The 27,284-nt window shown below is 34.5% G+C and overlaps 1 protein-coding gene and 1 pseudogene across 5 annotated transcripts in view; one reads left to right on the forward strand and one right to left on the reverse strand.

Moving 5' to 3' along the window:
• Positions 1–27,284, forward strand: part of RUNDC3B (RUN domain containing 3B) — a 126,705-nt gene that overhangs the window by 36,490 nt on the left and 62,931 nt on the right. For 3 of the 5 annotated variants that reach the window (XM_025872825.2, XM_073898750.1, XM_073898751.1), the window contains exons 3-4: positions 13,559–13,609; positions 19,690–19,823. In XM_025872825.2, coding sequence (XP_025728610.1) covers positions 13,559–13,609; positions 19,690–19,823 — 185 coding nt within the window. The remainder of the gene's footprint in view (positions 1–13,558; positions 13,610–19,689; positions 19,824–27,284) is intronic. The other 2 variants (XM_073898749.1, XM_025872826.2) reach the window with 1 other exon arrangement.
• Positions 20,414–21,053, reverse strand: LOC112824860 (fatty acid-binding protein 5 pseudogene; annotated as a pseudogene).

Here is a 27,284-nt window from a genome sequence, read left to right on the forward strand (position 1 = left end):
TACAGTTGCACCCAAAACCATAAGATACCTAGGAATAAATCTAACCAGAGGGAAAGAATCTGTACTCAGAAAACTAGAATACTCATGAAAGAAATTGAGGAAGAGCCAAAGAAATGGAAAAACGTTCCATGCTCATGGATCGGAAGAACAGATATTGTGAAAATATCTATGCTACCTAGAGCAGTCTACACATTTCATGCAATCCCTATCAAAATACCATCCACTTTTTTCAAAGAAATGGAACAAATAATCCTAAAATTCATATGGAACCAGAAAACACCCCGAATAGCCAGAGGAATGTTGAAAAAGAAAAGCACAGCCGGTGGCATCACAATTCTGAACTTCCAGCTCTATTACAAAGCTGTCTTCATCAAGACAATATGGTTCTGGCACAAAAACAGACACACAGATCAATGGAACAGAATAGAGAACCCAGAAATGGACCCTCAACTCTATGGTCAACTAATCTTCAACAAAGCAGGAAAGAATGTCCCGTGGAAAAAAGACAGTCTCTTCAACAAATGGAGTTGGGAAAACTGGACAGCCACATGCAGAAGAATGAAACTGGACCATTTCCTTACACCACACACAAAAATAGACTCAAAATGGATGAAAGACCTAAATGTGGGACAGGAGTCCATCAAAATCTTTGAGGAGAACACAGGCAGCAACCTCTTCAACTTCAGCTGCAGCAAATTCTTCCTAGAAACATCGCCAAAGGCAAGCGAAGCAAGGGCAAAAATGAACTATTGGGACTTCATCAAGATAAAAAGCTTTTGCACAGCAAAGGAAACAGCAAAACCAAAAGACAACCGACAGAATGGGAGAAGATATTTGCAAATGACATATCAGATAAAGGGCTAGTACCCAAAATCTATAAAGAACTTATCAAACTCAACACCTAAAGAATGATCCAATCAAGAATTGGGCAGAAGACATGAACAGACATTTCTGCAAAGAAGACATCCAAACGGCCAACAGAGACATGAAAAAGTGCTCAATATCACTCAGCATCAGGAAATACAAATCAAAACCACAATGAGATACCATCTCACACCCGTCAGAATGGCTAAAATTAACAAGTCAGGAAATGACAGATGTTGGTGAGGATGCGGAGAAAGGGGAACCCTCCCACACTGTTGGTGGGAATGCAAGCTGGTGCAGCCACTCTGGAAGACAGTATGGAGGTTCCTCAAAAAGTTGAAAATAGAGCTACCCTATGACCCAGCAGTTGCACTACTGGGTATTTACCTCAAAGATACAAATGTAGTGATCCAAAGGGGGCACATGCACCCCAATGTTTATAGCAGCAATGTCCACAATAGCCAAACTATGGAAAGAACCTAGATGTCCATCGACAGATGAATGGATAAAGAAGAAACACACACACACACACACACACACACACACACACACACACACACACAGGAATATTATGCAGCCATCAAAAATGAAATCTTGCCATTTGCAACGATGTGGATGGAATGAGAGGGTATTATGCTAAGTGAAATAAGTCAATCAGAGAAAGATACGTATCCTATGATCTCACTGATATGAGGAATTTGAGAAACAAGACAGAGGATCATAGGGGAAGGGAGGGAAAAATGAAACAAGACGAAACCAGAAAGGGAGACAAACCATATGAGACTCTTAATCTCAGGAAACAAACTGAGGGTTGCTGGAGTGGAGAGGGGTGGGAGGGATGGGGGGTGGCTGGGTGATGGACATTGGGGAGGGTATGTACTACATAGTGAGCACTATGAACTGTGTAAGACTGATGAATCACAGACCTGTACCCCTGAAACAAATAATACAAAAAATTTAAAAAAAAGTCTAAAGTCAGTAATCTAAACTTCCACCTTAAGAAACTAAAAAAGGAGAAAAACCCAAAGCAAGCAAGCAAGCAAATAATAAATGTAGAAATCAGTGAACTCAAAAATACAAAAACAATATATAAAACCAATGACATGAAAGGCTAGTTGTTTGAAAACAATGATAGAATTGATAAACCTCTACTTAGACTGACCAAGAAAAAGAGAAGACACAGATGACCAATATCAGGAATGAAAGAGGTCGTATTAGTACAAACCCTGTGTTCAAAAGATAAGTGAATATTATGAACAACTCTGACCATAAATTTGACAACTCGAATAAAATGGACCAATTTCTTGACAGACAAATCCTAACAAAATTTACAAAGAAATAGATAACCTGACCAGTCTTATATTTATTAAATTAGTAACTAAAAACCTTGTAACAAAATTCAAGGCCTACATAGGTTCACTTGTTGGTTGTGACCAACTGTTTAAGAAAGAAATAATAGTAATCCTTCTCATTCTTTTCCCCCAGAAGAAGATACAATACTTGCCAACTCATTTTAAGTCAGCATTAGCCTGATGCAATAGTAGACAAAATATTGTAAGAAAAGAAAACTATATACTGATACTCTTTGTGGACCTAGAGCCTCGATAAAATATTAACAGATCAAACCCTGGAATGCAAGGGCATTTCAGTATTCGAAAACCAATTAATGTATTTCATCTTATTAACAGATTAAAGAATAAAAATCATAGAATCATCTCAATAGATCATTTGACAAAGTTTCAACATTTATTTATAGTAAAACCTGTCTACCAACCAGGTTTTAGAAGAGAATTTCCTTAAAGGGCACTGTGTTAGTTTGGGCTGCCATAGCAAAATACCATAGACTGGGTGGCTTATAAACAACAGAAATTTATTTCTTATGGTTCTGGAGACTGATAAGTCCAAATCAAGTCACTGGTAGATGTGTTTGGTGAGGGTCTGGTTCTTGGTTCATAGCTACCATCTTTTTGCTTTTGTCTTCAAATGGTAGAACGAGTGAGAGAGCTTTATGGGGTCTGTGTTATAAAGGCTCTAATCCCATTCATGAGGGTTCATGACTTAATTACTTTGCAAAGGGTCCACCTCCAAATACCATCCCATTGGGGATTAGGTTTCAACAATGGGTGGACACAAATGTTAGGTCTGTAGTAGGCATCTATGGAAAAGTATACAGCAGAGTTTCTCCACTTTAGTATTGTTGACATTTTGGACAAGATAATTCTTCTAAAACTGAACATGAAGATGTCAGTTCTTTCCATATTGGTCTATAGATTCATTTCAATCTCAGAGTCTTAGCAGGCTTTTTTGTAGATATCCAATAATTCTCTGTATGGTCAGACAAAATAGGCCAAATAGTTTCATAAAGGAAGAACAAAGTTGTGCACTCCAACTACCTGATTTTAAGATTTACTGTCAAGATAGGTAAGACTGTGTGTTATTAGTGAAAGCTTAGATAGTAGTAGGTAGGTAAAGAGATAGAAAGAGAGGAATAGAATCCAGAAGTAGACCCACACAACGATGCTTGCTTGGTTTTTGGCAAAGATGAAAAGGCAATTCCCTGGTGAAATGATAGTCTTTTTCAACAGATAGTACTGGAACAGTGGGATACTTATATGCAAAAAATGAACGTTGCCCCATCCTCCACGCCATATATAAAAATCAATTCAAAATGGATCATAGACCAAATTTAAAATAAAGTATAAAAATTTTAAAAATATAGAACACCTTTTTTTGTTCAATTAGGCTAATGGATTTTAGATATAACAATAGAAGCTTAAACCATAAAAGCAAAACATAAAGTGAGCCTTATCAAAATTAAAAATTTTTGTCCTCTAGAAGACGCTATTAAGAGAATAAGACAAGTCATGGGATAAAATAGTTGCAAATCACATCTTGAATCCAGAATATACAGAGAACTATAAAAGTGTAATACTATGAAAACAACCAACCCAACTTAAAAATGGGCAAAAGATTTGAACAGATACTTTACCAGAGACAATACACATATGCCAAGTGATCACATGAAAAGATGCTCAACATCATTAGTCATCTGGGAAATGTAGTTAAAACTGCAGTCAAGTGCCACAACACATGTATGAAGTTCTGATGACAGTGTGGGAAAATTGGAATTTTTATGTTACTGGTGGGCATGTAAAATGGTTTCTCAGCAATCCCAGTCCTTTACTCCAGAGAAAAGAAAACTTATGTTTACCCAAAGACCTGTTTACAGTAGCTTTATCCATAATCATTAAAACTGGAAACAACCTAAATGTCCTTCATGAGGTGAATAGGTAAACCAACTTATATATCCATACAATGGACAGACTCACCAATAAAAAGGAAAAAAACCCATTTCTACACACAGCCATGTGGATGAATTTCATATGCATTCTGTTAAGTGAAAGAAGAGAGACTCTGAAAGTTAGATATTATATGATTACATCTTTATGACATTCTAGCAAAGGACAAACTGTAGTCTCAGAGAATAGGATCAGGTGTTAGAGGTTGGTGGGGCATGTTGACTATATAGCACCAGCCTGAAGGAGTTGTTGTCGTGTGTGTGTGTTTGATGATGGAACTGTTATGTATCTTAGGGTCTTCGTTACATTACTCCTGACATTTTTCAAAAATCATAGAACTGTACCACATTAAATTTACTGTGAATTTAAAAATATGACTCATCCAAATTCTATTGCTTCCCATTAAACCATTTTACAATGGGGGAAGGATCCTCCTTTTTCATTGTAATACTTAAAATTCCCACTCTTTGATCTCCAATTACTTTAGGAAGTTGGGTAGTTTGTCATAGAACACTAAAAAGAAACTCCAAAGAACATTCTTTTACCATTACCTTTCCACATTTTTCTTGGCTAAATGTAACTTTTACTTTTCCTCTTCTTTGGAAATGAATCATAGCATGAGTTTCCTGTTCTTTTTCTGGAGTGTGTGTCTTATTGACATTTCACCTCTACTTTCCTCTTCCCCCCAGCTTTACCTTGTTCCCCCTGATGGTTTCTGCACGTACGTATCCTCTCTCTTCGTCCCACTTGATTTCTCGTTCAGTAATCGATCTAGGCCCTGTGCTAGGGTCTTGGGAGATCAGTTAAGGTATGCTTTCCCCTGGAAGTCTTGGAGGGCAGAAGGAGGGTACATCAGTAATAGTGTGTAGGAGTGTCACTGAGTCATAACAGAAGCATTAATGAGCATAATGTAGCACAAAAGAAGGAATAACTCATTCTGCTTAGACAGGTCAGGGAAGGCTTTATACAGGAAAGAAGCGTAAAAGTGGCTCAAATTAAAATTGAATCTTTAAAATGTCACCTGTGACTTTGATTATAGACTAGTAGTATAGACAGTTTAAGAAAAGTATGAAATTTAGTTGTAAAGTGGTCAGAAACAGTCTTGTAAACTTCAGCTAGGTGGTGTGGGGATGGGACACAGTGGTGAATTTTGTCAAGGTTATATGGAATATAACTGATTAAAATGAAAAAGTTTCTGAGCATCATAAAGGATAATCAAATAGTAATATACACTTGCTAAAGAAAAAAATGATCAAGTATAATGAGGCAGTGTCAAACTTCCTGTGAATCTGCTAATTTTACTTATTAACATTGGGCTTGCTGACTTCCATTCACTTCAGATTTTGCCGCCTTGATTCTGGTATTATTTTATGGTTGTGCTTGGGTGCCGTGGATCCCTTTATTCTTTCTCCATAGCTGTGTTCTGGCCTCGTCAGCCTTTTGCTTTCTTGCACCAGGCAAATTCCCGCCAGAGTCCACGAGTATAGCGTCTGTTCCGTGTACAGAAAACGCTTCTGGAAACCGGGAGGTTGACTCCCCCATCCAGTCAGAACTCCTCCTTGAGGCCCACACCCTTGCACCACATTTTAAATTATAATGCACTTCCTCTCCTCTCATCCCCAAGCCCTCCTGTCTTCTTTTTCCCTGCACTGTTTTTTTTTTTTTAAAGATTTATTTATTGGACAGAGAGACAGCGCGAGAGGGAACAGGAGCAGGGAGTCGGGGAGGGAGAAGCGGGCCGCCGCTGAGCGGGGAGCCCGCCGCGGCTCCATCCCAGGACCGGGCCGATGACCTGAGCCGGACACTTAACGACGGAGCCCCCGGGGCGCCCCTTCCCTGCACTGCTTTTTAAGTGTTTATTTCCAATGTATTATGTGACTGACTGACTATGTTTATTGTCATTAATGGTGTGTCTTTACTAAAATGTAAGCTCCACCAGGGCAAAGATCCTTGTCCGCTCTGCTCACTGATGTACCAGATCTCTAGTGCCTGGGGTATGGTAGGCACTCCGTGAGTACTTGTTGGAGAGTAGAATCCTTGATGCAGGCATAATCTCTGGGGTTTTTTTCTCGCAATAACATCTGAATTCAGATTCTTAAAATAAGTTAGAATGCCTGTGACTTAACATTTTATAATTTCTCCAATCCACGTGAACTGTTATGATACTAAGCATTGCTCAGGAACACTGGCTTGAACCTCAAAGCTTTTCCTGACTTTGGTGATAAATAGTTACCTCCCCATGAGGCCACCTTTTGAAGTATAGTATAAACACTGTTAGAAACAATGGACAAAGATAAACCTGTTCATTTGGCTTTTGAATTTTCTTTGTTCATTTTTGAAGGTTTTCCAATTTTTGATTTTTGGTTTGCACACAAAATGAGACTGGAATTTTTTCTGTAGTAACATATGACTGCAACTCACCCAATAAAAAAACCCATATTCTTAGGCCAAAACATGATATAAGAGATAAGAAAGTGGGTCTGAAGGTTACCAGAATTTGGCTTTTAGACAATGGACAAGGCCGTTCTGAGAAACATCCTTTTAAGTTATGTACTTAGAAATTTAGGAAAGCTTGAGCAGATTTTGTATCTCAGAAAATGATAATATTAAAGTAATTCTTGAAATACGCAGTGTTATATGTAGTGTGGTAAATTTGGTTTAGTGTCTTAAATTGTATAGGGAATAAAATTAACCTCTATATAATATAGTAAATTTAAGTTTGGTAGTAAATAAGTAAACAAATAGATTCTAAAGATAAAAAGCCTTAGTTTGTAAAGCAAGTGTGATGGAAAAAGTAACTGGAAAATTTAAGTGTCACTCAAATTTCTCTATTCTTCGTGTATCTTTTCCAATTAAAGTTATATTCCTATACTTCATTTAATATTAAACTTGTAGCCCTGATTTTTTTTTGTTTTGTTTTTCTGTTACCTTTTAAAAACCTCATTCTTGGGGTGCCTGGGTGGCTCAGTCGTTAAGTGTCTGCCTTTGGCTCGGGTCATGATCCCAGGGTCCTGGGATCGAGCCCCACATCAGGCACCCGGCTCGGCGGGAAGCCTGCTTCTCCCTCTCCCACTCCCCCTGCTTGTGTTCCCTCTCTCACTGTGTCTCTCTCTGTCAAATAAATAAATAAAATCTTTAAAAAAATTTTTTTTAAAAAATGAAAGCGTCATTCTTCCCATTAAGATTTTATCCCATAACTGGCATATAATCTACTTGACTTGACTTTTGTTCTGTATATACTTTTATCTTCTTGGGCTACCATTTTTTGCCTTTCCTCTTCCCTTCTACTCCTCATAAAAGTGACCAGAGATTAAAATTTAGAGCTGCAGGAATATTAATAAAATCTTCCAGAAATTGTAGATATAATTGCAGCTTGTATAACTGTCACATATATATTTATATTTCCTTTGCTATGATCTATATTTTGCCCTTAGTATATTGTAGGCATCTTTTCATGGCCATATTGTATTTTCTATTTAATTTTATTTTTTGGTAGTTTTAAGTGAGATTAAACTAATGTATCATAAAACTCACCATTGTAACCATTTTAAAATGTATAATTCATTGATATTTAGTATACTCACAGTGTTGTGCAATTACCAGTACTGCCTAGTTCCAGAACATTTTCATCACCTAAAAAGAAACTCCATACCCTTAAGTGGTCACTTCTTTTCTCTCCATCCCCCTCCCCTGGCAACCACTAATCCACTTTCAGTCCTTATGGATTTACTTATTCTGGACATTTCATGCAAAGGAAATCATAAAATATATGACCTTTTGTGTTTGGCTTCTTTCACTTTGCCTAAAGTTTTCAAGGTTCATCCATGTTGTAGTGTGTATCAGGTATCAGCAGCTCTTTTTTTTTTTTTTTTTCAGCAGCTCTTTTTTTATGGCTAAATAATATTCCATTATATGGATATAGCACATTTTGTGTATCTATTTAATGGATGTTCGACTGTTTCCGCTTTTTTTCTCTCATAAACAAGACTGCTGTGAACATCTGTGTATAAGGTTTTGTTTGAACAAATGTTTTCTATTTTCTTGAATATATTTCCATTTCATATTTAAGTACATAATCTATTGCATGAATTAACCATAATTAGTTTCGTATTTATTTTTTCCTAATTTTTCCTTTCATAAACATGCTGTTAAGTTCCTGAACATTTATGTTTACATGGTTTTCTAATTTCTTTAAAATTATTTCCTGTTAATGGTATTAGCTAATGAAGTCTTAAAGTTGTAATTACTGAAATACAGGGTATACACGTTCTGATATATATACTATTATTTTAATATATGCTGCTATATTGTCTACCAGAAAAGTTGTACTAATAATAATGTATGTAATTGTTATTTTTATATCCTCATTGTATTATTGTTAATATTAAAAAAATTCTAATATGAAAAAATTTTAATTTGATAGGGGAAAATATCTTTTTGGCCTTCTATTAATATGAAATACATAAAATGTTCTGTTACTTTAATTTGCATGTATATACAAATGAGATTGAGGATATATTCATGTTTATTAAAAATTTTTTTTTTGTCATTTCCTGATTATGACCTTTGCCTATTTATTTTGTGGAGGGAGTTTTCTTAATTACCCTCAAATAGAAAAAAACTATTTATATCACATAGAACTAGCTTTTATGTTGCCCATTTTGATCAATAATGGTTCTTTTTTTCTCCTTGATATTGGTCTTTCTACATGATTTCTATTGGTATTTTATTATTTCATTTTATGCTTATCATTTTTCACTTGAGAGTTTATTATTTGTTTTGAAACATCTGAAGTATTTTTCCTGTCTTAGTTTTATAAGATCTTACATAATTTTGTGCATGTTTAAAATTCTAAAACACAATCTCCACATACTTAAGTACTTGCTTCTGTTTGGAGTCATAGGATTGTAGTAGTACTCTTAATTATGGTATTTGCTGTAAGCATTTCTGGGTGAAGAACAAGAAAAATATCTTCAGTATTTGTACTTATTTGGATATATGGTCTTTATGTTTTATAACCAAACTAGAATTTTCAAGGAGTCATTTCAATCCCCTAATTTAAATATTTATTTATTTACAGAATGAGAGATTTACTAGTGGTTTTCAACTTTGTTATTTCTGGAGTATTTTTAGATTTATTTTACATGAACTTCACTTCTCAAATCCTTTCAAATTAAGGAATCTAATCTAGATTTGATTTCTGAATGGGCATACCACCTAGAAGAAAATATTTTTAAAATACTTAAATAATATTTACCATTGATAACCGTGCCTCAGATATTTTTGAAATTTTTTTTTAATATATAAGAGAGGTAAAGAAATTTATGATTCTACCAGGTCATACAGATTCTTGGATTTAGGAGGAATTGATGGTCTCTGATGGTAGTTCTTTCTTATGTTTATTTATCTGTGTTTGTAGCCCTTTGCATTTCTGCCAGAAAAATAATTGGACATTTCCAGTTTGACCTGATGATTTTTGTGGAATTAGCACAGAGCATCTTACAGTACTTATAATTATTAAATTGTATTTTTTTTATTTTCAGTAATGGAAAGTTGCTGTCTCATTAAATTTTTTGTTATGTAAATTCAGCATTTTTTAATGCTCAAATATTTCTCATTCTTATAGAACAAGGAAGAGATTGCACAGTTTAATGAACTTTAGTTCATTTTTGGAGGGCATCATAATTTCACTTACTACGTCTTTCTGATTTTCTAATTTCAAGAGTTCATTCATATAACCTAATATTTTATTAAAATTCTTCCTACATGTGTTTCCTTTAAAGTCACTATTACTTTTAAAGGAAACATATTTTTATTTTTAAAGGAAAAATATTTTCATGTTTTTGATACTCAGGTTTTAAAAATTGTTGAATCAGTGAACAAATACTTTTGTTTCTAATGTATCTACCATCTACCTATAAATGTCATTTTAAAGCAGTCTTTTGAAAGCTTAAGATAAGTTTTATATGATGGTACAATTTAATTTCAGAATCTTAAGAGATGAAAAATTACCACATAGAAAAGATAATATTGTTTCATTGTTAGCTGAATACAATACATACTACAGTTGTAAATATTGCTTCACTGAATGATTTTTCTCCTACATATATATACATGGCTTCAAGATCCAAAATTTCAAACAATAAGAACTTACATGAATATTATCAGTGACAAAATAAAGTATATTCTATTTGGTATTGCCAATTAAAAAAAACTTGTGAAAATTCTGAATTACTATCTGATAATTTATAATCAGTTTTGTTATTTGCCTTTCAAATGGCAATTTACAAATCCATTTAAGGATCTTATTTTAGAATCCATCTTGGATCATTTAAAAATAAAGTCATCTCCCTGTAACTTTATTAGAAAAATACATACACAGAGAAAGAGAAAAAATTAGAATATAGCAAAGGCAGATGTTCACCTTCTGCATTTATCAAATTATATCAATCATGATAATGTAGCTTAGTCATCAAAGAAGTCAAAATGAATAGAAAGCTAAAGTTGGAACAAGAACTAACATGAAAAAAATGGCAGAATAAATGGCATATTCATGAACTAGAATTATATTCAGTCTTATCACCAAGGCAGATTTATTTGTGGTCAGTGATCTTTTCTGGATGAAGGCCAATTTCCACATTAATAAAAAGATTATAGTTGGATTTATTTTCAGTTGTTTTTGAAAGTTCATTTGGGGTCAGAAAATACTGTATCTTTATTATGATTAAACATTCTTTTATTGTATCCATTTCTGAGTAGATTCTTTTGACTAAAATTTCAGAAATTAACACCTACTATAACTATATATGATATGATTGTAATGGTACATTTGAATGAATTTTGCTTTTTAACAAAACACTTTGGTATACTTAGTTTTGTTGAAACTGTTTTTCTGCTCTGCTTAATGGTAAAATACTGTTTCTCTTAACATTAATATATTTTATAACAACGGGTTTTATTTCAGTTGCAAATGAGACCCTTTTCTCCAAATAATTCCTTGGGCCACTCTGAAATAATGTGAGCTTTGTAGTTCACTTATTCATTTACTTTTTTTGGCAGCAACTATGCTAAGAATTTAAATTTTATATCAAAAAAATTCACCCCAGTCACACTATAAGTTTACTGCTCATTTTTTTGTTTTGTTTTTCTTATTTCTGAGGCTGTCAGTGAGAACTCATAACCAACCAGGAAAACCAATTGACTGATTCTCCTCCTGTCAAATCTTGTCTCACAAGTAGATAGCATGAGGTGACGGCAAACAGAGATGGTATAGGCATGCTCTCTCTGGCCTTCTGCTTTCTCATCTATAAAATGAAAGAGTTGTTGAAATTTAATTACAGATAATTTGGAATCTAGTGGATTGTTACTTAGTCTGGATGCTCCTGGTTCCTTATAACTGATGTAGAGTAAGATACTAAATTATGATTAAAGTAATTAAGGCCTACAAATAAGTGAAAGCATTTTAATTTTTTTAAATTTTCATGTGGTATTTTACAGCCAAAATAAAAATCATTTGCATAATGAAGACATAAAGGCTAACATACTAACAGCTTTAAAAAAATACTAATCTATAAATTGTAATTTATAATAGAGTTAGTAATTGTTTCTCACTTTATACTAGGGATTGATTAAGTCATGACATAAATCTGGACATGATATATCTTATTTAATACATTTTTTAAAAGATTTTATTTATTTGACAGAGAGAGGCAGGCAGAGGGAGAGGGAGAAGCAGGCTCCCCGCAGAGCAGGGAGCTCGATCCCAGAATCCTGGGATCATGACCTGAGCAGAAGGCAGATGCTTAATCATCTGAGCCACCCAGGTGCCCCCTATTTAATACATTTTTTGAAGTAAAATTCTTTTCTTTTCTTTTTTTATTGTTATGTTAATCACCATACATCATTAGTTTTTGATGTAGTGTTCCATGATTCATTGTTTGTACATAACACCCAGTGCTCCACGCAGAACATGCCCTCTTTAATACCCATCACCAGGCTAACCCATCCCCCCACCCCCCTCCCCTCTAGAACCCTCAGTTTGTTTTTCAGAGTCCATCGTCTCATGGTTCGTCTCCCCCTCCGACTTACGAAGTAAAATTCTTTTAAGTAAGATTTTTGTGGACATTGTTTTTACTCTGATAACTTTTTTGGTTATGTTAATGACTGCAAATAAGCTACATAATTTTGTTGTCAGGGCAAAGATAGTAAACGTGGTTTAAACATTTAGAATTGTCTTAATATTTGCAATGAAAAGCACTCTATTCTGATTTGCATCTCAATGCTGAGAAATTTTCATTTTTGTAGTAGTTGTAGCAACAACATGATCTTCTAATGTGGGTTCAATTAGAATACCAAATTATAGTTCCTTTTGGATATGTGTTTCTAAATTTAATAGTCATTAAAAATGTTATACATTGAAGTAGGAGGATAGAGAGTGAATGGTCAACACATAGATGTAGCCAATAGCACAAACTATCTACATCTTCTTCCTTTCATTTTCATACATTACCGACTGTGTGTGCTACTGGTTTTGTTTGGTTTCAGAAAGGGTATAAATAATTGGCAAGGTATATGGGACCATGTCCTGTTGGAGATTTCAGTGTTTGGTTATGAGAGAAGAAAAGATCATTTTTGGGGAATGCGACTTTAGAAATTTGGCTTTGGAGTTTTCCTGTATAATTATACTAGGAATTTCCAAACAACATAGCAAGGATTTACAGTACTTTTCCAGATGTGGTTGTTAAACAATAATTGGAAGCTGTAGGAAATAAAACAGTATTTTGCATGAAGTCGGCATTCAGTCAACATTGGTTAAACTGAAGAACATTCTACTTGATATCTAAGTGCTGTTCTCAATTCACAAAAGAAAAAAACAAAAATTTTAACTCTTCTTAGGCCCAAAAAATAAGAGCTGTTCTTCAAAATGAATTTTCTTATAACTTTTAGAAAAGTTAACAGTAAAATAAATGCATTTTTAAAGTTGAAACTTTATAAGACATATAGTTTAATAATAATTTCCTAACAAATCTTATAAACTCTGAGGTGCAAAGCTAGCAAATTCAGTCAAGCTTTTGCTCCTTTTGCCCTGTCATCATCAGCCTATCATGCTTGGGAAAGAATGATGGCCCTGAAAGCAAACAGGGAGCCTGTTTCTGTGACTTACAGATACCCTCCCTTCTCCAGTAGAATAGGTGACAAGGGACCAGTTTGATTTACGTGCTGAGTATACCTCATATTCATCTTAACTGAGTTCATTTTATTAGGTAAATGTAGTGTTTATTGCATCCAGATAATGTGTAGCCATCTTATTTGGGCTATTCAGTTTGCAATTGTAAACTTGATGGCAGGTTTCTTAAATATCTGTATGTTGTTGTTGTTGTTTATTTTTTTTAAAGAGATATCCCAAAGTTGCAGATGGCTGGCTCATCTCCAAATACCTCTTCAAGGTACTCTATGCTGGTGATGTCTCCCGCCACTGAGCTGCGCGGGAGCATGGAATTGACTTACTGGGGAGGGCTGTATCAGTTAAGTGATCTCTTTTAGTACATTGCATGGGTTTTGCAAAGCTTTTTTTTTTTTTTTTTTTTTGCTTTTGTTAATCCAGAGGGCACAAATATGCTTATGCTAACTTTTAAATTAAAATCTTGTTGTAAACCCACACAATATAATAATCCATTTACTCTCCTTCTTTTCTCATGTGACCCCCTCCGTATTTCTTTAAGTTCCCATGGTTTTAATCACTTTTATTAATCATGTGTATCTGTGCAATTACATTTTATTGTAACTCTTAACAATATAAGAATTATTAGTTATCTCCTCAATTTTGTAAGTGCTGTGTAATAATATTTGTATTACATGCAAACTGGGGGCTTAGGGAAGATGTGTGATTTTTCCAAAGTTACTCAATGAAACATTCATGGGCAGTATCAATAACTGCTTTGCCATTCTGGAGTCATTAGTGGGAATATATTCCTTAGTTTCCTTTCTCCCAGGTAGAATGCATGCCTTTATTCACTTACTCAAAACTTTTTAATTGAATTCCTATTGTCTGCAAAATACTGCTAGGCTCTGTACTTAATGGACTAGCCTTTTATTATATTTTTTAATTAGAAAAGAAATATATAGTCATATTTCTAAGGATTACAATAAGGCAAAAGATGGAAAGTAGAAAACAAGCCTCTTTTCCTCAACCCTCATTCCCACAAGTAATCATTTTAAACAGTTTCGTTTGTTTTCTGTCCTCTATGTATAGCCTTAATCACTACGGAAACAGATTATGCTTGATTTCTTCAGGGCTCACATTTATGTGTTGCTCTCTGTATGGAGTTCAGCCTTTGGAACTCTAATTCAGTCTGCTGGTATTCTAAGCCTTTTGTTAAAAAGCTGGTAGAAGACAAAGATGGTAAAATTACTGGGCTAAAAAGTTTAAGTCAAATTCAATTTTCAGATTTTCGGTGAACCTGGTTATCTTGATTTTTTTTTGTCTTGAAAGATTACAAATTGACTCATTTTTATGGTATTAGATACATATTATAGATATTTGCGATAAATTCCTTACCAGTGAACAAGACGTTGTCAGTAACAAAGAATAATAATTATGTTTTGTAAATTAGTAACTGTGCTTCATAGTTGTTAAATGATTTACTTGAGATGTCCTGTAGGTAACATACAGAGCTAGCAATAGAAGTACAACTGAGTATCTAATCTAGACTCATACTTATTAAGATTCAGCTTAATATGTAATTAGTTATTTTTAAAGTATTTAAATTCCTTTTTTAGAATATTAATATGAAATTTTATTTAGAAAATTAATCAAGGTCATTATTTTACTTTCAAAGCTTGGTAGTCTAATAAATATGAACCTTAACTAAAAATAGTAGTTTCTTTTAAAAAAGGAAAAGACTCTGTCCTCTTGCAGAAATGGGAGTTTTCTCTGCTTAGCAAAAATAAAATAGAAAATATTAAACTGACTTTTACAAATTAGCAGTAAGAAATTCAAGATTGCTGTTAGAAAATTTAAAGTGAAAAGTGAAAAGTTGAATTCATCTAAATACTAATATATTGGCAACAATGAATCCACTTGTAACCATTTTCCTTTAAGTATCTGAAAACTTTTACAGTGATATCAGAATGGTTAATTAAAATTCGATGGGACTATCTTTTATTGCTTGTCTAGTTGAGTAGCAGTTCCAAGGTGATAGTCTTTGATACTGTCATCTAGGTGATGCATTGTAACACTAATGAGACTTCAGCTTGGGGGATGAGTTTTTCATTTGCTCTTTACATAGGTAAGCACTTATACAAAGAGTAGAGAAAGGAAGTCACTTAACAGATTCATTTATATTTTATATTATCAAAAGATGATGTGTCAGTCACTACTTAGTAGAGAACCACTTTAGAAAATTTAGTCCTTGATGTAGTGTTCCATGATTCATTGTTTGTGCATAACACCCAGCACTACATCAAAAACTAATGATGTAATGTATGGCAATTAACATAACAATAAAAAATTTTAAAAAAAAGGAAATTTAGTCCTTGTTCTTAGAAGGTCTCATTCCAGCTGTGAACCAACATATAAGCAAAACACAGATACATTGCATGTTGTAAACAGACGTCTAACTTAAGAAATATAGAAGAGTAATTTTATTTTATTTTTTAATTTTTTTAGAAGAGTTATTTTAAAATAACCTTGGACCTTAGAGATCACAGGCCATTTTTAGGTGCTGAAAATAAGGCAGTTTTGTGGGAAAGATATCACATAGCTGGTCAGTAGCACATTACCTTTTAGTCCAGCAAACTTTTTATTTTTTAAAGATTTTATTTATTTATTTGACAGAGAGAGACATAGCGAGAGAAGGAACACAAGCAGGGGGAGTGGGAGAGGGAGAAGCAGGCTTCCCACTGAGCAGGGAGCCCGATGGGGGGCTCGATCCCAGGATCCTGGGATCATGACCTGAGCCGAAGGCAGACGCTTAACCCGCTGAGCCACCCAGGCTCCCCTAGTCCAGCAAACTTTTCTTTCTTTGCCTTAAAATGAATGAGAGATTGATGGAACGTCAGTAAGTTTTGAAAAAGTTGTTTAACTTCATCAGTGGTAAAAGTTAACTTCTAAGAAAACGTGTAACAGAAAGCATATTATACACCTATCAATAGCTTTTAAAAGAATTCTGTTAGTGACAGGATATTTCTTCTCCAGAATAAAATTTCTTCAAGATATAGACTAGTTGTTTCCTTGCTGTGTGATTTGCTTTTATAGTTATTTTTAAAGGAAATGAAAATATTTGGGGAGTCATTGTTTATTGCTTCAATAGTTATTTTAAAAGGCACGATCAGCTTTTAGCTTTTTTAATTTTTCTGTTGAATAGTGATTACAGACTAATAGCCTAAGTACATCTTTTGCTATTAATCTGTGCTTAAGTAAAAAGGATCTTCAAATACTATCTCAAGTAACCAGTTGAATGCTTCCATTATTTTTAATTAAATTTAACTCTTTCATAGATGCAGAAATTATTTAATTATTTACATAAAATTCTAGGATATATGATTTACAAGAAAGTTTGTTTGGAGGCCTAACAAGGGAATACATCTTCTCTTAATCAAAGCAGATTCTTCTGAATGTGAAAAATTCAGTGTCTTTAATTCAGAACTTCACTTTGGAAATGATGTACATGGAAGAGGAAGGAAGATAATCAAGCCAAGTCATCCTCACATCTAGTTTGCTAAGTTGGTAATAGTGTTGTGAAGATACTACAGGTTTATTTATTTAAGGCCTGCAAATTATGATGATATGTTATTCTGTTAATTGTTCAGTTTTTCAGTTTGTAATCTGGGAAATCTTGCCATGGTCTCTTGGGTGAAAGTCTTATAGACAGCATATCTTACCCATAGCAGGAGTCCCAAGGATTTAGTGCCCATTCCTTCTCTGTTAACCTTAGCCTAGATTTTGTTTTTTGATATCTTTGTTTCCTCTCCTCCCAAATGGGGCCTTGTTATATTCTTTTGTGATTTTTTTTGACAGCTTTATTTTAAAACTTCTCATAAATTATTTTCCTTAACCATGTCAAACTCATGAGAAGGTTTAAAATAAAGTCAACAGAGAAAACTTGTGATGTTCCCTTTTTTTAAGATCCTTTCTTGATGGAAGTCTGGCTGTACCTCTCATTTTAAATTATGGAATGATTTAATTAATAGAAGCCAAAGAAAATTAGTTGAGACTAGAAATATCTTGGGGAGGTAAATTTGAAACGGTTGATATGGGAAAAGGTTGCAGTAGGGAGTAAATTTTAAGCATTCTTCTAGATTCTGAGCAAGTAAGCGGGAAATTTTAATTTTGCATCCCATTCCCACTTTGTTTACAGTACAGAGGAGCTTAGGTCTCTTAACTATTTGTATGATAGTAGCAATAATAGTGGTAATAATTGTTAACATTTGTACCAGGCTATAAACTAATTGCACATAGATTATCTCATCTAATTCTCTCAACAGTGTTATCAGGTAGGTACTGCCATTATTGTCAACTTATAGAAGAAACCCTGATTGATAGAGTGAAGTTAACTCATTTGCTCAAGATCTCATATTCTTAACCAGTAGACATCCCGCCTCCTCTCCAAATGGCTAACAAATTAATGACATGAATATTGTCCTAAAGACAAACTATAGTAAGGTACTGTACCAGGACCTTTTTTAACTCAAACAACAGAGGGGGCAAAAGAAAGTGACAGGGAGAGATTGAGAGGAAGAAGGGAGATTATAAGTATTCCTATATATTTTTATTTGTAGGTAGTAAGATTTGATTTTTAAAGAAACATTGAGTTTAGGGACATTGAGTTGAATAAGGATTTGAGAAGCTTTTGTATTTTTATTTATAAAGACAAAGGTATGTTTGTCTGGAATGTTTGACATTTGTAATCTAGGATGCACATTTCATAATACCAGATTGTCATTGAACTGTCACTATAACAAGATAGATTTTTAAAATTCAAATTTTATGTGCCTTGCAATTAAGATGATATTTTGTGTTGATTTACCGGTTGATTTGTTTAACAAATATTTACTGAATGCCTACTATGAGCCAAGCATGAAGTGTTGGAGATTGATTTGAAGTCAAACAAGACACAATCCCTGCCTTACTGATAATACCACTTAAAATGTAAGATAATCAAGTAAATAGTTATAAGGATAGATAAGCATAGGGTGCTATGTCAGCACATAGGGAGGGATTGACCTGCTATAGAGATCATATGTGGGTTACAAGAAGAAAAGGACTTTAAAATGTCCTGAATAATGAATAGGAGTTACCTATCATGATATGTACAATTTCTATTGGTTAATTAACCATAAATACATTATTAGAAATACCAAGGGGATCTTTTTAAAAAGTACCTATGCCTGGGCCCACCCTTAAAGATTTTGATTATTTACCTTGGGATGGAGTCCAGGCATAGGTATTTTTTAAAAATCAGCTCAGTTATTGTTACAGGCCACTGTAGTTGGAAACCACTGAACTATCACTTGAGACATCACTCCTAAAATGGTGCTTGTTGACAAGAATACTTTTGATGTTGCTACAGAGAAGCTATTACTGGGGATAGGAAGATTTAAGATAAATAATTAAGGAAGCCCAGATTTAAAATGTAAAAGCAGATCTTTCTACTTTAAGATTAAACAACTTCCCTAGGTAAGACTAATCATTCCAGAATACTAAAGAAAGAATTAAGGTGTCTCTTATATCCTACTTAAAAATGCTCAGAGTACAAAATGGTGCCCATGGACCACTACTCAGAGTCCCATATAGAAATATTAATACTGTTGTAAGATAACACGCAAAAGAATATTTGTTCATGAGTAGACACATAATTACCTGAATCTGAAAAATTATAATGGTAAATGCCTGAAGGACTTTTTCATGGGTTGCCAACTAGAAGAGAGCAGGTGAATGACAGAGAGGAACTTTATTGGCTTTCTAGATGAGAATGTTGGGTAGATTATGTTTGATCAGTGAACATAGCATTCTAATTCATCATGTTTACTTAGAAGATAGACCACAACATTGTTTCATTTCTTGGAAGTTTCCTTACGAAAAGGAGAAAAAGTGTGTTATTATTTTTTCTGTTTCTCTAAGTAGAGAAAGCTTTAGAATGCAACCTTTGACATGTGAATTAATGGTTAACTAGAACCATAAGGGTTTTCTGGGAGGTATCTAAAAGACTGCCTTAGAATAGTAGAATATTAAACTATTAAACTGCAAGAGTTTTTTTTTTTTTAGTGTCTGGTCCCTTTTTCTTTTCATTTGTTTGATTTTGTTGTTGAGAAAACTATGATCCAGGTCTATTAAATAAATGTCCACAGTAGCACAACTAGTTAAAGGTAGAGCAGGACTAGATTGAAAGCTTTTTTGCTACTTGGGTTAGTGCCCTTTTCACTATGGCACACTAGGCTATCTTTTATTTTTCAGAATTTTATTCTTGCATTTCGAATTTTCTAGTCTAGTTTTCTTTTATTTTGTATTACAATTTGTCTCCTGAAGGTCAAGTAACCTGGTTTGGTTATGAAAGTCCTCGTAGCTTCTGGGACTATATCAGAGTGGCTTGCCGGAAAGTTTCACAGAATTGTATCTGCAGCATTGAAAATATGGAAAATGTCAGTTCCTCTAGAGCTAAGGTAAGACATAATTAATAAAATGCCATGTGTATAATCTGCAGTTTTGACTCAAATAGAAAATTCTGAGCTCTTTGCTATACAATTTTTTTTCTTGGTTGGGATTTAGCACTTGACCATGTTTAAAATCTTTTATAGGTTTCTATTTTTTTTTAGTTGCATATAGTTATTTAGAATGCTCTTGAATCTTCCTTGTTGCCTTATGAAGAGCAAGAAGGTTTGAAGCTAGTCACTATGAATTCTTTTTTGAGAAGCACAATAAAATATTTCCTGTTCTGTGAAGTTTCTACATTTCTTGAGTTACCCAAACCAGTGGCTCTCAGTGTCCTGAAGAACCCTGGGGGTTCATAATGTCAAAAGTATTTTCATGTAGTACCACGATGTTATTTGCCTTTTACACTATGTTGACACTTGCACTGCTGATACAGAAACAATGGTGGCAAAATTGCTGGTTCCTTAGCATGAATTAAGGCAGTGGCATCTAACTACTAGTAATCATTGAGTTTTTCCCAGTGCACTCAGTCAAAAAAAAAAAAAAGAAAGAAAGAAAAAGAAAAAAGAAAAGCTAGTTCCTCTTTTTTTTTTAGCACAAATTTATTTACTAACCAAAGGGATGATCCTAATTAAATCAACACTTTGAAATAGATGCATGTAAAATGTTTATGATAAAGATAATTGAACACAGTAATGAAAAAAAAAGCAGTATGGAGATTTGCTCATTGAACTGAGCTTGTTCATCCTCACAGCTAATTCCTGTCCAAAATGATGATGGAATTTTTACTTTTTCATAGACCTGAGTACAGGTGACATTATTCATGACGCATTCCACCACTAATTTCCCATTTTCCAATTTTCTTGTGATTGTGCTTTCCTTCCCATCCCATTCCTGATGTTGAACCAACGCACTGTCTGTGAAGTTGCATACAGCCTGAGTTTTTCTGCCATTAGCTGTAGTTTCTTCAAACTTCTCTCCCAGGTTACATGAAAATTGTGTTGTTTTCAAAGTGCTCTCAGTTTTTATGGTGAGGTTTTTACCATCAGAAGAGATGATACAATCTGGTTTGGCCATTGCACCCACTTTTCGCAGAGCCATTCCCACTCCTACTTCCTTCATGTATTCGTGAAAGCCTTTGCTTTCCACTAAGCGCCATCTTCCTACCAGCTGCTGAATGGTGGCCATGATGGGCGCAGGCTGGCGGGCCTAGTGAGCAGAGCAGAGTGGGGCATCCGGAGTGTGGCTTCCCAAAAGCTAGTTCCTCTTAAAAATGTCTATGATGGTGCAGTAAACATTATTAATTTTATTAAATCTCAAACTTTTAGTGCCTATCTTTTTAATATCCTGAGTAATAAAGTGGAAACTATGCATAAAGCATTTGCAGCATACTGAAATATGATGGTTGTCTCAAGAAGAAGTACTCATGTAGTTTGAATTGTAAGCTAAATTAGACACTTTTGTCACGTAATACTATTTTTACTCAAAAGAAAAGCATACAAACTATATTTTTTAGACTTAGGCATTTGGTAGAATTTTCTTTAAAAATGAACAAAGTGAGCCTGTTAATTCAAGGGAAACAGCTGACAGCATTGGTTGCCAGTGGTAAAATTAAAACTTTCAAGTAAAAATTAGAATCTTGGAAAACTTGTATTCACCATCTTAAGCCTAATAGTTTTCCTGTACGTATAGACTTTTCTCATAAGAATGGTGTTGATATTAGCAAATGCATTTTTTAATTGTTTAATGAAATGTGTTAGCATTTGGTAAACCTGCAAAACTCATAATTCCAATGATTGATGCATGGAATTATAAAATCTTGCATGGGTATAAGATTTATTCAAACCAGTGGTTTTAATAAAACACAGTATGAAAAGTTCATTGATATGGTTATATTTTCCATGTAGCAGTTAGCCTTTTAGAAATTATCAGTTACTGAGTTTTAATGTAGAATTAAAGGAGAATGTCCGCAATTATCTGAAAAGTCTATAAAAGATTCCCTTTTGCAACTATGTATCTATGTGAGGCTAGAGAGCCTTCAACCAAAACAACACATTATAACAGATTAAATGTAGCAGCTGATCCTTAGTTTTCTTTTATTAAGTCATACATTAAAAGAATTTGAAAAAATGTAAAACAGACCCACTTTTGTCACTAATATTTTTGTTTAGGAAAAGATAGTTATTTTTCATAAAATATGTTATTTATGTTAACATATAGTGGGTTTATTTTTTAATTACCTAATATTTTAGTTTCCAGTTTTGACTTATAGTAAATATGAATAGATAGAGCCCATATGAAAGCATTTGGAGTCTTCAATAGTTTTTAAGATTATAAAAAGTCTGAGCTGCTCATATAAACTGTATCGGCTTTGGTTTAGGAGTTTCATTTTTTTTATTGGATTGTCATACTAGGTTCCTTACTATTTTTGGCACTTAAGAATTATAGAATGAAATCTAAGTAGAAAATAAAGATTGAAAATAGATATGTACAGTTTTAAGATCAAGAGATAATTTGTTATTTAATAGTTACAAACTTAAAAATTACGTGTTTATAATAAATGAAAGTATAACAGTCATCTTTCAAAAGTATAGCTTCTGAGTTTATTGTTCCTGCATCTATTTTTATTTAGGATATTTTTTCTTCTGGAAAATTACTGGTTACTATAATTGATAAAGGTATATTGAAATTAAATATTTTGTAAAACAAAAACTGATTAAGTTTTTAAAGATGAGATTTATAATATTTAAATTTAGTGAGATGATTAGAAACATAGTTAAACATTTTAAAATTTATAATGTGGAAGTGTATTTTGGGGTAAAGTTAATAGCTATGATTTTTGTCACCTTGCGAAAACTCAAGCCTTGGATTTCACTGTCTAAAAGTGAAATCTGCTACTCCCTCCTTGACTGCCTTCTGCCAGTCCAACCAGGGGGCTGTCTGAGCAATAGTTAACTTTCTGTTTCAGTGTCTTCTAGCTTTTGTAGATTGAATCAGTTTTCCTCTCTGACTCACACATTTTTCAAGCCAAATGCCTTCATTTTGAAGTCAATCATAGCTAGATATTTAAAAATAATTTTTCTTATAGTTTAAATCTTGTTTTTTATATTAACAGCTTTCTTCATAGCCATAATATTATCTTAGTAGTCTTTTGGCCTCTATTTTCTCAAACTCTTGACTTTATGCATTTATTTACTTTCTAATTGATTGACTACAGGTCTGAATTCTCCTTTGCATCTTCGTTGAGTTTGTATCATTTTTCCTTTCATGTTTTCCTTATGGTTTAAGAATAATATCTTGGTTTCTGTAGGTTAAGACTAAAAGGCAAGCTATAATTTGAATGAATCAAGTCTGTACAGATAGAAAGTACCCCAGGTGGCACATAAACTTTATTTTCTCATTTTCAAATTAAAAGAAGGAACAATTAACATGACAAGTATATTCTAAGCCTCTTAAATATAGGAGATAATATATTTATAGAACTAGCATATACCAAAATACAAAAGGTGATTGAGAAGTTAACAAACATTAGGAATGTAGCATTTGGACCTGGGTGGAGCACAGAAATGCAAACCCCAGCTGACCACCTTTCTTAATGAGACCTTGGGACTAAGCCGTATGTAGCAAGATGCTGCCCAGCAGAGAGAGTTAATACTTATTCTGTAAAAAACCAGTGTTGAGTATAAAAACATCACAGAACAATCATGTTCCAAATCCTGCATTTATATCTTTGTTTTGCTCAGGCCTCAGACAGGTTCCATTTAGTGGGGAAAGAGAGATCTGTGACTTGTCTGGTGATGCTGGGGAAAGTCTGCGAGCAAAGATTACTTCTGTCTTTATTCATTGCAGTAGGCAGAGCAAAGTACTTAATCTACTCAGTAAATCACACCTGCCAACTGTCAGGATTGAAGGATTAAGCAAATACCTCAGATGGCTGGTTTATTGAGCCTTTGAGCTGCTTTCTAGAGTGACTACTAGCCTATATGGTATCCATCTCATCCAGCCTTGACACTTGTGAAAACAGAACCACAGCACCAAATTTACCTGCTAAACTGTGCAACTCCGTACACTTGGAATCTTCATTTTTGAATTCTATGTAAGAAGCAGAATACCTTTGATTACACCTTTCAGACTATGTGGATGACATTTTAAGCAGTGGAAGACAAGGTACCTTATAGGGAATGACTAATTCAGTATAGAAACATTCTTTAAATTTAGTTTTGTTTGAATCAGGATTGTCTGTGTCCTAGAACTACTGTACAACATAGATTCACATCATAGAAATTTGCCACCATGGGAGATCTGATACTTAATCACTAAGCTGAGATCTATGAAATGCTGACAGTCCTTTTCTTTGCTCAGTCCATGACCAGCTGAGCCTATTTTCCAGGGCTTAAACAAAGCCTAACAATGGAATAGAATATTTGAATTGAAGATCATGTCTGTAATCTTTCCATTTCACATCTCAGTTACATTGGCAGATATTCTTTCTACAATATGCAGAGGTTCTGGGAATGGGATTTCTGTATACGGGATTTCTTTTTTTTTTTAGGTTTTATTTATTTATTTGAGAGAGCATGAGCAGGGAGAGGAGCAGAGGGAGAGGGAGAAGCAGACTCCCCGCTGAGCAGGGAGCCCGATGTGGGGCTCGATCCCAGGACCCTGAGATCATGACCTGAGCTGAAGGCAGATGCTTAACCAACTGACCCGCCCAGGCACCCCATGGGATTTCTTATTTAGGTTTCAGATTAGAACTAGCACTCTTAGAAAACTAACTTCATCTCAGCAGGCATTTATTTCACTCCCTTTTGAACACATCCACCTTTCCCATCGGCTCTTGGGCTGATTACTTATAAGCATAATCTATGATTTCTGACAAAAACTCCCCTAATTGGATCTTTAGTTAGTGTTATTTATCTTACAGATATTTCCATTGAATTTTCTTAGTATTCCCACTGATTTCAAGCTCAAGAAATCCTTTTCCTCCTTTCATTTTTGTTGTTGGTTTTGGCGTCCCGAATATGAGCTCTGCGCTGTTCTTGAGTTCTTCTTGCCTTCCTGTATATCTTACGAAGTTTTTTTCTTTTTCTTTGTTTTTAAGAACAGCTCTTGTTTGTGGCTGAGTTAGGCTTTCCTAGTTTGTGGTTGCTTGCCCTGTACATTCGTTCTGTTCTTGAGTTTAACATGTTAGACCAATTTCTGAATATGCTGGTCCCATCAGCCATTCATATATATATTCATGCATCTCTCCATCAGATAAATTTTTATTGAGCACCTGTCCCATGTCAGAACTGTGAATGTAGCCCTCAACATTCTTAGGACAGAAGTCCCTAATCCCTAATCCCTCCTGGTCTTTTCAGGTCTCATCCTCTTGTTCACTTTTTCCTTTGTTCAAAAGCTGATTTTGTCACTGCTCTTTCTTAGAGGCAGGTTAGCCAAGTTTCCTATGGGAGGAGGCTGAGGTGGGGGCAGGCGGTTATTAAACACAGATACACCCGAGTTAACAGATACTAGAACTTTACGTTAAGGTATAGATTTGTGAAGATGCCATTTTTATGATCATTTTCTATTACTCACAAATCTATCTCCTCTTTAAACAACCACTTGATAGTTCCCAACCTGGAAGAATGTCAGACATACTTGGCGAGCTTTAAAAATAAAGAAACAGTTTCCTAGGCAGAAACCAGACATATTCTGATTCTGCCCATTTGTTTTATACTCTCTCCATTTTAAATACTAATTTCATATGAGTCTTTATAAAATGCCACTTTCCTCATATTCCTTTTCCCCACTTGTGAGTGGTGCCTCTAACGCCTACTAGCAATGAGCAAGTTACTTATCTGCTTGAGTTTTCTCCACATATTCAACAAATATATATTGAGTACCTACTGTGTGCTAGAAACTGTTATAAGTACTAATGATACAGTGGCATTGCTGAAAAGATGGCAGAGAACAAATGTTATGTGTGGTATATTTTAATGATATAACAAATATATACATAATATTTGTATATCCTGGTTTCACTGGCAGTTCCCAGCTCCCACTTCTGTTTCTCTAGCTCAGGGAAACTAGAAGAGCCCCCAGAACTCTCTGATTAGCCTCTGTACCATGATGTGAACAGACAAATGCCCTTAGGTTAAAAGCTAAGATGAATGTGGGGCTACCTCAACTACCATCCTTCTCTCCAGTACTGTGGCCAATGCAGTCCTCATGACTTGGTTGTTCTATTAGATCTTAAATTTGTTGCTCTGCATATTTTATCCAATCGTTGGGTTGGATGGGGCCATGAAAAATGAAACCGTTTAAGAGATTAGAAAGTGATCAGGGTGGTGGAAGAAAGCACTCTTTTAGATATTGTAGGTATGGAAGACTTGTGTAAGGCAACAACGTTTGAGCCAGAATGTGAGTTATGGGAAGAAATGTGCTGTGCAGATAGTGAGCAGAGGAAGCAAGGCATATTAACAGTTGAGATTTTATTCTCAATGAGGTGCCAACTTTAATTTAAAAATTAAAAAATCTTTAATTTTTTTTGAACAATAGAGTACTATAATCTAATTTACTTTTCAAAAAGATCCACTGAGTGCAGTATGGAGCATGCACAGGGAGGGAGAGAGAGTCATGTCAGAAGGGTATAACTTGAGTCAAAAAACCCAGATGATCCTGGAGGTGAGAAATGAACCAGTTTCTGCTTCTAGTGATGACAAAGTAGCTTATATTAGAGCAACCCTTCTAACAAGAACAGCTGTAAAGATTGGATAACATATGCAGAGCAACAAATTTAAGACCTAATAGAACAACCAAGTCATGAGGACGGCAGTGGCCACAGTACTGGAGAGAAGGATGGTAGTTGAGGTAGCCCCACATTCATCTTGGCTTTTAGCCTAAGGGCATTTGTCTGTTCACATCATCAGTATAGAGGCTAATCAGAGAGTTCTGGGGGCTCTTCTAGTTTCCCTGAGCTAGAGAAACAGAAGTGGGAGCTGGGAACTGCCAGTGAAACCAGGACTTAAAATACTGAGAGAACCACAGACATATGTGTCAGAGGTTAGACATGCAGTTTTCCCTGTGAGCTGTTTGCCAACTCTTAGCTACCTTAAGCACAGAGCAGAAGTTTCATAAACCAAGCTGAAAGCAGCAGGTAGGAGGCAAAAAAAGCTGATTAAAGATTTCACAGTCTTGTTCTGGAGAGACAGAGGTTAGAATTCAAGGCCAAACAAGTTGGCAGGGCCCTGTAAAATACTCTAGGCTTTTATTTGAGATCCCAGAAAGGCTCCACCTGGGGAGTAAGGGAAATTCAGATGAAGACCAGCCCAGAAAAGGCCTAAAAGTGGTGTCCTTAAATAGTGCAAAGTGATTTTCAAGTACACTCCTTGCCTCCTTGAAAAATAAATCTATTCAAAGGAAAGATAGCATTAGTGCAGCTACAAATTTTTATATGCAGTGTACAATATTGGATCAGAAACCACTGCACA

The sequence above is a fragment of the Callorhinus ursinus genome, unplaced genomic scaffold (genome assembly GCF_003265705.2).
Source record: "Callorhinus ursinus isolate GAN/ISIS: 27379988/994484 unplaced genomic scaffold, GSC_fseal_2.0 scaffold12, whole genome shotgun sequence".
Classification (NCBI taxonomy): domain Eukaryota; kingdom Metazoa; phylum Chordata; class Mammalia; order Carnivora; family Otariidae; genus Callorhinus; species Callorhinus ursinus.